This window comes from Panulirus ornatus, chromosome 61 (assembly GCF_036320965.1).
Source record: "Panulirus ornatus isolate Po-2019 chromosome 61, ASM3632096v1, whole genome shotgun sequence".
Lineage (NCBI taxonomy): Eukaryota > Metazoa > Arthropoda > Malacostraca > Decapoda > Palinuridae > Panulirus > Panulirus ornatus.
Window position 1 is genome coordinate 4,604,575 of NC_092284.1, and position 15,964 is coordinate 4,620,538.

The 15,964-nt window shown below is 39.2% G+C and overlaps 1 protein-coding gene across 1 annotated transcript in view; it reads left to right on the plus strand.

The window, feature by feature from the left end:
- Positions 1-15,964, plus strand: part of Gnf1 (germ line transcription factor 1) — a 43,974-nt gene that overhangs the window by 20,160 nt on the left and 7,850 nt on the right. The window contains exons 11-17 of the mRNA XM_071696841.1: positions 1,907-2,136; positions 5,891-6,085; positions 7,067-7,218; positions 9,283-9,400; positions 12,677-12,822; positions 13,772-13,985; positions 14,634-14,801. Coding sequence (XP_071552942.1) covers positions 1,907-2,136; positions 5,891-6,085; positions 7,067-7,218; positions 9,283-9,400; positions 12,677-12,822; positions 13,772-13,985; positions 14,634-14,801 — 1,223 coding nt within the window. The remainder of the gene's footprint in view (positions 1-1,906; positions 2,137-5,890; positions 6,086-7,066; positions 7,219-9,282; positions 9,401-12,676; positions 12,823-13,771; positions 13,986-14,633; positions 14,802-15,964) is intronic.

Here is a 15,964-nt window from a genome sequence, read left to right on the forward strand (position 1 = left end):
TGGGGGTGTTGGCGCTGAATGTGAATGGGATGATTGATGAGAGTAAAATAGGGAGATTTTGGAGAGGTTTAAAAGTTGTAGTGTGGATGTGCTAGGGATTGGGGAAACCCATATCCTTGGACAGGGTGTATGGAGTGAAGATGGAAATGAGGAAAGCAAGTTATGGGAGGGCATGGAGGGAGGTGTTGTATGGATGGGAATGAGTGAAAATTATTGGGAAGAGGGAAAGAAGGATGTGCAGCTCTGCTATCACCAAGAGTATGGAAGGGTGTTACAGAGCATGGGTGGAATGGATCAAGAATAATGGAACGATTGGGAATGTGTATAAACGGTATTGAGAACGAGAGAAACATGGTCATATAGGGTGATATGAATGTGAAAGTGGGATGTGATGAACTTGGTGAGATCTTTGGTAAATGGGGAGTGCCCAGAGTAAATGAGAGAAGCTGTCTTATGGATATTTGTGCTGAGAGGGTTTTATTCCTTGCAAACAACATTTTTCAGCACATACAGATATACATGGATGAGGAATGATGGAAGAGAAGAGCAAAAGGCTTTGATTAACTATGTGGCAGTGGATGAAAGATTGAGAAAGGCTGTGCTGGATGCTAGAGTTGTGAGGGGATCCTTTGGAAAGACTGACCATTTCTTGGTTCTTATGGGGATGAGGATCAGGGAGAAGAAAAGGTGTTTTGTAAGGAAGAATGGAGAAGTTGGATGTGTTGGCAAGCGAGAAGATGAATCAGGAAAAGTACAGGGAGGAGTAAGAAAGGAAAGTAACTGATAGCTTAGATGGAAGTGCAGTGAATTTAGGTATGCAGTCATGTGTGAATGAGGTGTTTAAAATTTTTAGAGAAATACTTGTAAAGGTTGTAGAATCAGTAGTTGCATACAAGGTAGTGAGATACAGGAATAAAAAGGGCAATGTATGGTGGACAAACGAGATTAGAAATGATGTGGAAAAGAAGAAAAAGGCATACGGTAGATTGCTCAATTGGAATGTATCAGTGGAAGTTCAGTAAAGGAGGACAGAAGAACACAAAATATGTAAGTGGAATGTTAAGAAGCTGATAGAGGGAAGCAAAGAAAGAGTAGATGAAGATTTTGGAAGAAAGTTAAGTGAAAAGTTTTGGGATAATAAACTCTTTTAGAAGGAGGTGAAAAAGGAAACAGGTGGATGTAAGAATGGAAATGCTGATGCGAGAAGTAAGGAAGGGGAATTGTTGAATGAAGAGGTGGAAGTGAAAGGAAAATGGAAAGATTATTTTGAAGATTGTGTATAAGCTACGGGAGAGATTAGACTAGCTTGAGAACAAAGGGTTAGGAACATATTTATATCACCATAGTTGTTGGTGCTAGATTTTTATATTGAGATAGTAGAATATATCATCCCTGGGGATAGGGGAGAAAGAATACTTCCCACATATTCCCTGCATGTTGTAGAAGGCGACTAAAAGGGGAGGGAGCAGGGGGCTGGAAATCCTCTCCTCTTGTTTTTTTTAATTTTCCAAAAGAAGGAACAGAGAAGGGGGCCAGGTGAGGATATTCCCTCAAAGGCCCAGTTCTCTGTTCTTAACGCTACCTCGCTAATGCGGGAAATGGCGAATAGTTTGAAAGAAAGAAAAAAGAGAGAATATATATTTAGGGTTGCACTCAAATTAACATAAAGGATTCGGAATTTTGTTTTTATGCCAGAGTAACAATAAATGCTGTGATGGTTTTTTCATTGACTCTAGTTCATATTTTGAAGTTGATTGCCGTATATGTTGATCCAACTTGAGTTTGTGCACTGAGATACATTGTTGATGATATTTGCTGTAAGTTAATGGAAAAGATAGTGTATTTTATAAGTAATAAGAAAACGGTGTAATTATTGTAACTTTTTTTTGTTGTAAATGTCTTTCAGGTAAAGGGGAGGCAAACCCTAGTTCCAAACATGCCCTTGTCATGGATGAAGTGGATGGAATGTCAGGCAATGAAGATCGAGGAGGAGTCCAAGAATTGATTGCACTCATTAAAAAATCTAAAGTGCCTATTATTGCTATGTGTAATGACAGAAATCATCCAAAAATAAGATCATTAGCCAATTATTGCTTTGATCTTAGGTTTTCCAAGCCAAGGATTGAACAGATTAGGGTAAGGTGCCATTACAGTCAGAAGAAATTATGTAGCTTTGTTTAATTTTAAGACCATGGGATTACTGAGTCAGAGTCACATGACAGCTTTTTTTTTGCTCCACATCTTTTGTGCCATTGTACAAAGGCAAAGGGGATAAGAGTGAGTGCTCAAATTACAGAGGTATAAGTTTGTTGAGTATTCCTGGTAAATTATATGGGAGGGTATTGATTGAGAGGGTGAAGGCATGTACAGAGCATCAGATTGGGGAAGAGCAGTGTGGTTTCAGAAGTGGTAGAGGATGTGTGGATCAGGTGTTTGCTTTGAAGAATGTATGTGAGAAATACTTAGAAAAGCAAATGGATTTGTATGTAGCATTTATGGATCTGGAGAAGGCATATGATAGAGTTGATAGAGATGCTCTGTGGAAGGTATTAAGAATATATGGTGTGGGAGGAAAGTTGTTAGAAGCAGAGAAAAGTTTTTACCGAGGATGTAAGGCATGTGTACGTGTAGGAAGAGAGGAAAGTGATTGGTTCTCAGTGAATGTAGGTTTGCGGCAGGGGTGTGTGATGTCTCCATGGTTGTTTAATTTGTTTATGGATGGGGTTGTTAGGGAGGTAAATGCAAGAGTTTTGGAAAGAGGGGCAAGTATGAAGTCTGTTGGGGATGAGAGAGCTTGGGAAGTGAGTCAGTTGTTGTTCGCTGATGATACAGCGCTGGTGGCTGATTCATGTGAGAAACTGCAGAAGCTGGTGACTGAGTTTGGTAAAGTGTGTGGAAGAAGAAAGTTAAGAGTAAATGTGAATAAGAGCAAGGTTATTAGGTACAGTAGGGTTGAGGGTCGAGTCAGTTGGGAGGTGAGTTTGATTGGAGAAAAACTGGAGGAAGTGAAGTGTTTTAGATATCTGGGAGTGGATTTGGCAGCGGATGGAACCATGGAAGCGGAAGTGGATCATAGGGTGGGGGAGGGGGCGAAAATTTGGGGGCCTTGAAGAATGTGTGGAAGTCGAGAACATTATCTCGGAATGGGTATGTTTGAAGGAATAGTGGTTCCAACAATGTTGTATGGTTGCGAGGCGTGGGCTATGGATAGAGTTGTGCGCAGGAGGATGGATGTGCTGGAAATGAGATGTTTGAGGACAATGTGTGGTGTGAGGTGGTTTGATCGAGTGAGTAACGTAAGGGTAAGAGAGATGTGTGGAAATAAAAAGAGCGTGGTTGAGAGAGCAGAAGAGGGTGTTTTGAAGTGGTTTGGGCACATGGAGAGAATGAGTGAGGAAAGATTGACCAAGAGGATGTATGTGTCGGAGGTGGAGGGAACGAGGAGAAGAGGGAGACCAAATTGGAGGTGGAAAGATGGAGTGAAAAAGATTTTGTGTGATCGGGGCCTGAACATGCAGGAGGGTGAAAGGAGGGCAAGGAATAGAGTGAATTGGAGCGATGTGGTATACCGGGGTTGACGTGCTGTCAGTGGATTGAATCAAGGCATGTGAAGCGTCTGGGGTAAACCATGGAAAGCTGTGTAGGTATGTATAGTTGCGTGTGTGGACGTATGTATATACATGTGTATGGGGGGGGTTGGGCCATTTCTTTCGTCTGTTTCCTTGCGCTACCTCGCAAACGCGGGAGACAGCGACAAAGTATAATAAAAAAAAAAATAAAAATCTTTTGTAGACCATTTCAACATCATGTACCCTACCTTACCATACCTTCCTGCTTCAGGAACTCCTTCTCTGGAGCTTCGACAGCACTAAGCCCCTTTATCAGGTTTTGAAATTCCTGAGCTCTGAGAAGAATTGTTTTATAGTTAAAGGTCAAAACAGTTTTCCTGTTATTTATGTGAAAGATATTCATAGAATTATTAGAAAACCACAGAGAAACAGGTAAATAGGCCCCCAACTTTCCCCTGGAGAAACGTAAAGGAAATAAGGACTTCTGCTAGGGAGGGTATTTCTGTGGCTGCTTAAGACTACTCAGCCTGGTGTTGGCATATCTCATAAGTCACCCCCTTATTTCTGTTGTGATTTGATGCCCTTGATTCTGCCTGTCATCATCATCATTTAGGTTATTGTCCTTATTGCCTCATAATCGTCTCATAAAGAGGCCTTAGGCATCTTGTGCTTCCCCATAGATCATCTAGGATTGGATTGTTCACATGAAAGGTTCAAGGGTTATGGAAGCCTGTCTGTGATGTTTTTGTAGCACCAATCACAAGTATATACTCACTTGTACCAGTATAAAAACTTAAGACGAGAATACAGTCGTCTCTATGTATCACAAAGCACTACAGCTTCAGGACCTTTATTTCTGTTTAGTTTTTCATATGCCATTTTAGAATTCACAAATGAAGCCTTCCTTTTCTGCTTGTGTAAAACCCTCCACCCCTTCATTAATTTCCCCCCACAGCTACATCAGAACCCTCCACAACTGCATCAGAACCCCTCACAAATGCATTAAAACCCTTCACAACTGCATTAAATCCCACTATAAGTGCATTTGTACGAAATTTTTTTTTTCACTTCTCCGCAAAACTTGCTAAGTTCATCATCTATAATATTTTTTTAATCCTCGTGTTAGCCACAGTCTCCTCCAGAATAAGTAACAAAGTCTAGACAAGCAAACAGAACCTTTTGATATAATTTTTCTTTGTATGATTTTTATTTTTTCATACTTGATTGCCATTTCCCATGTTAGTGAGGTAGCGCCAGGAAACAGACAAAGAAAGATACATCCACTCACAAATGTTAATACATATATGCACATACATGTACATACATACATTTACAAGTTACTTGAGATGTAAGTTTGAATGGAGAAAAATTGGAGGAACTGAAGTGTTTTAAATATCTTGGAGTGGACGAGACAGTGAATGGAACCATGGATGTGGAAGTGAGTTATAGAGTGGGGGAGAGGGCGAAGGTTCTGGGAGCGATGAAGAATGTGTGGAAGGAGAGAACATTATCTTGGAGAGCAAAATGGGTATGTTTGAAGGAATAGTGGTTCCAACAATGTTTTATGGGTGTGAGGCATGGGCTATATATAATGTTGTGCGAAGGAAAGTGAATGTGTTGGAAGTGAATTGTTTGAGGACAATATGCATTGTGAGGTGGTTTGATCAAGTTAGTAATGAAAGGTTAAGAGAGATGTGTATTGATAAAGAGTGTGGTTGAGATGACAAAAGAGAATGTGTTGAAATGGTTTAAACATATGGAGAGAATGAGTGAGGAAAGCTTGACAAAGAGGATATATGTGTCAGTGGTGGAAGGAACAAGGAAAAAAGGAATCCAAATCGGAGGTGGAAGGATGGAGTGGAAAAGATTTTGAGCAATTGGAGCCTGAACATGCAAGAGGACGAGAGTCATGCATGTAATAGAGTTAATTGGAATGATGTGGTATAGTGGGGACAACATTCTGCTACTGTACTGAACCAGGGCATGTGAAACGTCTGGGGTAAACCTTGGAAAGGTCTGTGGGCCCTGAATGTGGGTTGGGAGTTGTGGTTTTGGTGCATTACTCATGACAGCTAGAGACTGAGTGTGAGCGGATGTGGCCTTTTCTTCATCTTTTTCCTGGTACTACCTTGCTGGTGCAGGGTGTGGCAATGCTGTTTCCATTGGAGTGGGGTGGCACTGGGAATGGATGAAGGCAGGAAACAGCACAAATGCACGAAGGAATAGAAAAAAGGTAACATATCCATTCTCCTCTTCCTCCACGCCTAATCACCCCCACCCCCCTGCTTTAGCAAGGTATAATATACATATATATTTTGCAGGGGCCAATGATGTCAATATGCTTCCGTGAAGGTATTAAAATCAAACCTGATGCGCTAGACCAGGTAATTATTGGAGCCAATCATGATGTACGTCAGATTCTCCATCACTTATCGGTTTGGTCCTCCAATCAGCAGACGCTAAATGTTGATGATATGAAAACTGAAGCAGAGAGAGCCAAAAAAGACTTGAAGAAGGTAAGAGTTAGTGATTGTCTAACTGTTTATGTTTGATTTGGTAATGTCTTTGTTGTTGTCAATCATTTCTTATTTTTCATTTAAGAAGTTATTTGGAGCAATTTGTCCTTGACCTTTCAATACTCGTATAGCCATTGATTATCTTAAGTGGATGTGTGCTTTGTATGCCTTTTGCGTGTTGGATTTAATCATGCTGGGAACTGTATAGTATGTTGAAATGGATATTTTTGTTTTTGATGAACAGAAATGTAAATGATAACACTGTGAAGCCAAGATTAATTTTTTTCACGTAACTATTTTGATGCTTGTATCCTTAACCATCCAGCATCATACTGTTCACAGGAGTATGCTGTGATGAATATTGCCAGCTTATAGCTTTTACAAGAGCTGTTTACCTGCTTTGTGTGATGACAGGCTTTGCTGATTTCAGATCAAAATCAGATGACAAGTAAAATAACAAGATTATTATTGAATGGCTAAAACCAAGCATCAGAAGAATGATATAGTGATTGTTTGCCGTTATCACGTAGACACAATAGATACAGTGATTCTTTGTTTTCACGTCCTACAAGTTGAGAAATTATACGCCTTTCCTGAAATTCAGACCTGGTCCAATAATACTTCCTCTTTCCACTGCAAAACAAATAAGTTGTTTTCACATATTCAAAATATTTGGTAAAAAAGGACTTTCACAAAGGCTGTGTCATCCAAATTGGACCTGGTGTACCTGACAGAAGCCTGCCTTGAAATCTGACATACGAGAAGTGTGAACGTTAACAGTGCAATATGTGTTCTGATTTGGAATGACAACTTGATTCAAATAGCCTCAGGAAACCTGTTGCTACACAGTTGGAGGCCATGTTCACTGTCATTGGTCATACATATTCACTTTTTTCCATGTGAGGAAGATATCAACCGGAGCGGATATCTTAGCCGTTGAGGATAAAAGTTTTAATATCCTTATTTTACCTCTTCCTGCAGGGTCCATGGGATGTTTGTAAGGCAGTTTTCTCTGAGTCCGAACTCAAGAAGATGAGCATTCATGATAAATCGGGTTTGTTCTTCCATGATTACTCCATTGCACCACTCTTTGTTCAAGAGAATTATCCAAAAGTTGTTCCTCATATTGCCAAGTAGGTTTGATTTTCATATATTGTTTATCTTACTGTATACTTATTTGTTGTAATATGTAGTATATTATATGAGTGATTCATCTGTTACCGGTTAGGAAACAAAGAGTCATTTGTATGTCTGTTAGAAACATATATACAGTACAAAGACCATCACAAGGTAACGAAAAAACAAATGTTAGGTCATGTTATATAGTAGTTATTTGCAGTGTTGATTTGAATGGAGAAAACCTTGTGGAAGTTGTGTTTCCGATACCTGGGAGTGGAAAGGGGAGCAGATTTAACTATGGAGGCTAGAGTGAGCCTTAGGTGGATGAGGGAGTTAAGGCCCTGGTTGTACTGAGGAGTGTGTGTGGAAAGAGAGGGCAAAGATAGGTATGTTTGATGGTATATTAATCCCGATGGTGTTGCTTGGATGTGAGGTATGGACTACATGAAAAAGTGTGAAAGAGATTGTATGCGTTGGAAATGAAATGTGTGAGGACATGTGGTTTGAGGAGGGTAATTGAGGAAGAAACTATATAGTGAGGGTGTGGTAGTAAGAAGAAAATGGTTGAAAAAGCTGAATTGAGTGCTGAAATGGTTTGGACGTAATAGAAAGAATTCAACTTGCTGATGTGGTTGTCAAGTGAATCAAGTATTTTCCTCTTGTATGTATTAGGAAACAAGGATATATGAAAGGAACAGTGATTGTCTTGGCCATTGTACATGAAATAAGAGTAGGGAAGCAGGAAGAAGTTGGCAATAACAACGAAAGATAGGTTAAAGAAAGTGGTAGTATATCCTTTGGAGGTTAATGTAATAGTTGACTGTTAATGAAAGATAGGGTAAAGAAGTGGTAGTATATCCTTCGGAGGTTAATGTGGTGGTTAACTGTTTACCAGGTTAGCTTTATTGTAGGTGTGGCAGAATACTAGATGAGTACAGTATACGAGTTCAGCAAAGGTTTATCTGTTAAGACCTCATTCTTTAGAATTTATTATTACTGTATTTATACTATGTATTGCATTTATTGTTTTTCCATTAGAATGACAGAGTAATCAGATTCGGTTTAATTGGTTAATATATCTGTTATTTGTCTCATAACCCCATTCCCATTTGCATGAGGTGGATCAGATGCACTTAGCCATGCTTTGTATTTTGAATATTATTTTTGCAGAACATGGTCCATTAACTACTTATTTTCTTGGTTACCTCTTGTCCATAAATTGGCAAAATGATTTTTTTTTCATCTGTTGGCTACATTATTTCATTCATTTATTCTCTCTGTCCCAAAGGGTATTGGGTAAGGTTTCCATTGAAATTAGCTGGATTTGGAAGGAAATCACGTTCCCATTTATTATCTTCAGATTTTAATTGATAATCATATGAAGTAGATTTGCATTGAAACTCAGTTTGTATGGAGATCAGTTCTTTTCTTCCTTGTTTCATACTTGTTCGCCATAACTCACATTAGCAAGATAGTGTCAGTAACAGATGAGGAAAGGGCCTTTTTCACTCGCATCCGTTCTCATGGTGCCAAGTGCAAGGCATCAAAACTAGAGCTTCCTATCCACACCCAGGCCCCACAGACCATCCCATCATTTCCCCTGTCTGCTTCATACTATTTGATTTTGAGCTTATACAAATAAGCATAAGTCAGGTTTTGTGAGTTTGTGGTGTGATCGTTGTTGCTTGTGGATTGGTAAGATTAAGGTGGAGCATCAAAGGAACTGACAGATGTTAAGTTAGAAAGATATGGTTAAGGGAGGCAAGAGGCATGCATAAGATGGAACGAACTGGAGTGATATGTTATACTGGGGTGACATGCTACCAGTGGGCTGAGCCAAGGCACATGGAGCTGTCAAGTAGACCATAGAATAGTCTGTGGGGCTTGGCTATGGACGGTTGCACCAGTTTCAACACATTTTACGTAATGACTAGAGAGTGGATGTGTGCAATTGAGGCTGTTGTTTGTTATATCCAGGCACTCTTTTGCCGAGATGGGAAGGGCATTAGATTTAGAAAAAAATCACATATTTTGAAAATGATCTTATAGTACCCCATGACTTCCATCTCATCTGACAGAGGTAATCGACGCATCACTCTAGAGCAGCTAGCTAAAACAGCTTCCAGTCTTGCTGATGGAGACCTTATTGAGAAAACCATTAGATCTTCCAATGCATGGTCGCTCCTTCCTACACAGGTGAGTTAGAAGAACTTTGTCAGATAATCAGAAAAGAATTTGCATTTTTAGAATAGTGTAACTGATATTATTCTATGATTATTTTACCAATTTCAGTGTGGCATTGGCATACTTAGTTGATACTGTATCACACTTGCACTGATGAATAATATATTTATTTATTTATTATATATTCATTTTATTATACTTAATCGCCATCTCCTGCGTTAGCGAGGTAGCGCAAGGAAACAGATGAAACACACACATATACATATCTACACATTTCAACATCTTTTCTTTCTTTTAAACTATTTGCCATTTCCCGCGTTAGCGAGGTAGCGTTAAGAACAGAGGACTGGGCCTTTTTTGGAATATCCTCACCTGGCCCCCTCTGTTCCTTCTTTTGGAAAATTAAAAAAAAAAAAAAAAAAAATGAGAGGGGAGGATTTCCAGCCCCCCGCTCCCTCCCCTTTTAGTCGCCTTCTACGACACGCAGGGAATACGTGGGAAGTATTCTTAATCCCCTATCCCCAGGGGGAACATTTCAACATATACATACATATACATACACAGACATATACATATATACACACATGTACATATTCATACTTGCTGTCTTCATCCTTTCCCGTTGTCACTCCACCACACATGGAATAGCTCCCCTCCCCTAGGAAAAGACAGAAAAGGCCACATTTGTTCACACTCAGTCTCTAGCTGTCATGTGTAATGCACCGAAACCGCAGTTCCCTTTCCACATCCAGGCCCCACAAAACTTTCCATGGTTTACCCCAGATGCTTCACATGCCCTGGTTCAATCCGTTGACAGCACGTCAACCCCAGTATACCACATCATTCCAATTCACTCTATTCCTTGCCTTTTTTCACCCTCCTGTATGTTCAAGCCCCGATCGCTCAAAATCTTTTTCACTCCAATGTGGTCTCCCACTTCTCCTTGTTTCTTCTACCTTTGATACATATATCCTCTTTGTCAATCTTTCCTCACTCATTCTCTCCATGTGACCAAACCATTTCAGCACACTCTCCTCTGCTCTCTCAACCACACCCTTCTTAGTACCACACATCTCTCTTACCCTTTCATTACTTACTCGATCAAACCACCTCATGCCCCATATTGTCCTATAACATCTCATTTCCAACACATCCACCCTTTTCTGCACAACTCTATCTGTAGCCCATGCCTCACAACCATATAACATTGTTGGAACCACTATTCCTTCAAACATACCCATTTTTGCTTTCCGAGATAATGTTCTCGCCTTCCACACATTCTTCAATGCTCCCAGGACCTTTGCCCCTACCCCACCCCGTGACTTACTTTCGCTTCCATGGTTCCACCCACTGCTAAATCCACTCCCAGATATCTAAAACACTTCACTTCCTCCAGTTTTTCTCCATTCAAACTTGCCTCCCAGTTAACTTGTCCCTCAACCATACTGAACCTAATAACCTTTCTCTTATTCACATTTACTGAGCTTTCTTCTTTTGCACACTTAACCAAACTCAGTCACCAACTTCTGCAGTTTCTCACATGAATCAGCCACCAGCGCTGTGTCATCAGCGAACGACAACTGACTCACTTCCCAAGCCCTCTCATCTACAACAGAATGCATACTTAACCCTCTCTCCAAAAGTCTTGTATTCATCTCCCTAGCCACCCCATCCATAAACAAATTATATAACCATTGAGACATCACGCACCCCTGCCGCAAACCGACATTCACTCGGAACCAATCACTTTTCTCTCTTACGTCCTTGGTAAAAACTTTTCACTGCTTCGAGCAACTTACCTCCCACACTTTATACTCTTAATACCTTCCACAGTGCATCTCTATCAACCCTGTCATATTCCTTCTCCAGATCCATAAATGCTATTATATCCATCTGTTTTTCTAAGTATTTCTCACATACATTCTTCAAAGCAAACACCTGATCCATACATCCTTTACCACTTCTGAAACCACACTGCTCTTCCCCAATCTGATGTTCTGTGCTGATGAATGATGTATTATATATATATATATCTCCACCATGTATTATAGTTTGCACATTTTGCAGAATTTTTTTCAAATGTTTCTGCTAGCATCTCTCTCAGTACCATGTTTTGAAGATATAACAGCAGCACTGAGAGGCCAGAAACTGGTCACATTTACTCTTGGAAACACCAACAGGGAAGGTGTTCTGTCTTCTGTCAGTGGTCCTTTCTTTCATTGAGGAGAAGTGAACTAGCAGACTACATGCTTTTGACTGATCAGGAGTTTGCATTCAGTACCATTCATCAACAGCATTACTTTATGTATAAACACACACATACACACATCATTTTTAGAGTATACCTCTGGCTTGTACAAGAAAAAAACAAAATGCCTGCTCAGAGAGATTTTAGTTACAATATTCAACCTTGTTGCCTTTCACTGCATTTTGTAGTTAGGCAGTGCCTATTAGAATTTTATTGGTTGATATCTTTACCATTTCCAGGTTGACTTTAAAATTGTTTAACATCATGGGCTAGATAGTAATTGCAACATCCAGAATTCCTCAACTGTTTTTCAATTGTTGCTGTTAAATATTCAGTAGTTTAAGATGTAGAAATGGTTGGTCTGTCAATTTCATCGAGGAACCACTGTGCAATGTTGTGAAGACCCTTTCGTCCAGAAAATAGCATTCTGAGAAGAACTGAAATACAGTGTAGCATTTAGTCGGAAAAAACATTGGTTCTGGGGTTGATTTGTGGTGCATCAGTAAGAGAGATATAGTAACGACAGTCCAGTAAGTCATTTCATCATAGAGCACAAAGAATTTTGGAAATTCTTAAGTTATCAGGAACCAGATCTCGTGACGTATGAGCATCATTCCACAATGCGTTTCATTGTTTAGGCTCTGATTTCTGTGCATTTAATATGATGGCTGGAAAGTGGACATGTGTTCATGAGGCTGTTGTTCAAGTCTCCTGATGCTACCTTGCCAGGGAAGGAAAAGCAGTTAGGCTTGTAAAAAAAGAGATGAGAGTAAAAAGAATGAGGAAACAGAAAATGAGTTGGGAATTTGGCTGTAAGATAAGGATGTATTAAGGGATGTTTGCTTTTGTTGTGAGAATGAGGATGCATGGAAGAGCATGTGAGAGATGTTGAAATTTGGGAGACATTTATAGATAGATATTTTTGTATATTTGTTTGAATGCCTTTAATCACCATTTTTTATGGCACTTGGCTTTGGCAATAGTTCAGTTTGCTTTTCTTAAGAACAGTTTAAATCTTAATTTTGTGTGTTTTTATCCAGGCCATGTTTAGCAGTGTGTTTCCTGGTGAATACATGTGTGGACACCTTGCTGCACAGATAGAGTTTCCACGATGGCTGGGCAACAACAGTCGTCGCAACAAATTTGATCGCTTGATGCAAGAGCTTCAGATGCACATGAGAGTCAAGTAAGACCCAGAGATTCTTCATTTGTTAGATCTGGTATGCCTTATTCCATCTTTTTCCCAGCTTTTACCCATTTTGTCTTCCAGCAGTGTTTCAGGATGGCTTTTGCAGGCCCTGCAATATAAACCAAATGCACATTGAATTTCTTCCGTACCCCTACTTCATCATTTTCTTTCCACCACAACTCTTAGTATTTCTAGATACAACTACTAAGATACCTATCCAGTAAACTTTCGTTATGGGTAACATACCCATGTTCTATAAGAAGCTGGTATGGATATTGCTTTGCATTAAACAGACTTTAAGATCTACGTTGTTTTAAAGGGCCAGGCAAGTATCGTAAGATGAATTCTGTATGGTGGTTCACTCAGGGCCAATCACTCTTTCATGTTTAGGCTCCTTTAAGAATACCATTCTGAAAGTAGATGATAGATACCTTCTTTGCACCATTTGATTGGTGACCTAGTATAATGTATGTTATTGTTATTTAGTAAATATATACATTGTCACATTTTTCAGGACTTCACTTTCATTTTACAATGCCACAATATTTCTAATACACTATACAACCCTTAAACTGTGACATACGTCATTTGTCAATAGATGATGAACTGTGACATACTCCACCTGGGACACGACATCTGTGCCACTGATTTGAAGTGAGAAACAAGTGTTGCATCCATAAACATGTACATAAATTTCAGCACTCCACCTTGGCAAAGCATAGGTATATAAAGACTTATTTTTTCATTTTTCATGTTTGCATGCATATTTTAATTTCATAAGATTGTATTATGTTTTTAAGTGTTTTTCTCTTGTTTTTGTTCATACGGTGGTAGAAAGGTATTTTGGTAATCATAGTTTAAGGGTCCATAATTCTGTTACCAGTGCATAGTAAAGTAAACAGTTAGTTATTTTTGAATTATTGAACTGTACTCTCACCATCCACAGAATCTCAGGAAGTAAACTGGATGTTGGCATGGACTATTGTAAGTCAGTACGAAATTCGATAACAACTCCTTTGGCTGAACAAGGAGTAGATGGTGTTCATGAAGCGGTAAAAGTTATGAATTCATATGACCTTTTGCGTGAAGATATGGAAGCTTTGCTAGAGTTATCCCAGTGGCCAGGCATGAAGGATCCCATGAGTAAAGTCGAGAGCAAGGTAAGTTAGCTCTCAACTGTTTGTGTTTTTTTCTGCTATATATACCTGCATTGATGATGTTCAAGTTGTAGATTTCAGAGTGACTCTTCAGTAATTGGTGAAAATTTATGTGCTAATATCATCAGAACAAGCATAGGACTGTTAGTAGTATAGAGTTGAAGGTTGAAAATGTGATGTAATATGTGACACCATTTACCTCACAGTCTGTTAAATATATTAACTGAGGTGAGGCTTACTCTGTTATACAGCCTTTTTGACATGAGTTGAAATGTAAAATTATTTAAGATAAGGCTTTTGTGTCAATCAAGAGTCTGAAAAATACAGCTGGAATCCTTTTGTTAGTATTGGAACGTTAAGCACCAGATTTATTTTATGAAAATAATAAGCCAGTCTTTTCTTTAACAGGTCCTTTGAATATACCACAAAGATAACTGTCTATGTAAGAGTTATTGCTAATGCTTGCCAGGTACTAATGCTTGGAAGATAACTGGAGAACGTAATAGATTAGCTTCACCATTGGCTTTCAGTTTTATGTATATTAATGTGCTCCTAGATTACTTTTCCTTTTTCTTGATCCTGAGATGTGTTTAGTGTATCTTATGCATTGTTAGTAGGTGCCTTTCCCTATATCTTTTTGGTTTTTCATAGGTAAAAGCCGCTTTTACTCGTACGTACAACAAAGAGAGTCACTTAAGTCCTTTTGCTGCACCAACCGTTACTAAAAAGAAAAAGAGAGGTGCAGGCGAAGAAGATGATGATGAGGAGGAGGAGGAGGAAGATGAGGAAGAGGACATCACAGCAAGTGCAATGATTAAGGTAAATTACATGAGTGAAGTACTGTAAATTGGAAAAGATGGTGCTGTTCTCAGAGTCACTTGAGTCAGATAGTCATTTTAGGAGAAATGTATTTTTTTTTATTTTTACTGTAATACGGTTAATCTGTCCAATGGAATAATTGTATCGAAGGTGGTCTGTTAGAAGCTAAATTCTAGGGCATCCGGAATTGACAACTTAACCTATAATCAGCTGTGGGCTTTCTGTTTCCATTCTGGGAAAGAAAATTCAAAATATGTATTTTCCTTTATGTACAAAATTCAGTGCTTAGATTTCCCAGTCCAGATGGCAGAGGAAGGTGGTACATGTTGGAGGATTGGCATAGGTTGGGGGTTTAGGATAATGTCACTTTTTATGAAAGAAAGACAAGTACATGTAAAAGACTTGAACTAAAAAGGAAGCTAACATGAATTATATGGCTATGGTTTAGCCTTAAAGATAACCTTTAGATCGCCCTATTGAGGGATGCTGTTATGGACATGGAGAGAGATTAGCTGGTGAGCCTTGTGTTGTATTGTTTACCATTTACACATATAGTTACAAAACAGAATGCTTCCAGGTGATATTCTCTGTAAAAATCATCTGTTATGACCAAGGTGATATCCACCAACCAAACAATGTGAAAGTAATGGTGAGGGATTTAAACACAACCCATGAAACTTAGTGCTTCACGTAAAGACTATCAACTTTACGTAAGGAGTATTTTAAGGATTGAGATATATACTGTAAGCTTACTGTTGTCCAATGATGATGTGATGCTCTGTAGGTCACTCTCTGAGGCTGGAAGTGTTCAGAAAGTAGCGAAGGCTACACCTGAAGCAGAAGAAAATAGATCCTGGGATGGATCAAGAGTCATCTATATCACCTGTTGGTTAGAAGTGGGAGAGGGAGTCCTGAAGTTGAGTTGGAAGGTATTGCTGTAGGGGGAAGCCGCACATGCTGGTACTTGGGGAGGAGCCAGTATCCAATGCGATAGCATATTTCTGTGTTTTGTCCTTGAGCTCAATAATGTTATAAAATATGCTCTTACTAAGCCCATATTCCTGCTGGAAGTGCAAGCTCCTAGCTTCATACTTATGACTCGTAATTGTTTTCAACGCCTCATCAGTGTCGATGCATTTTCATGGCTAATGCACCACAAATAC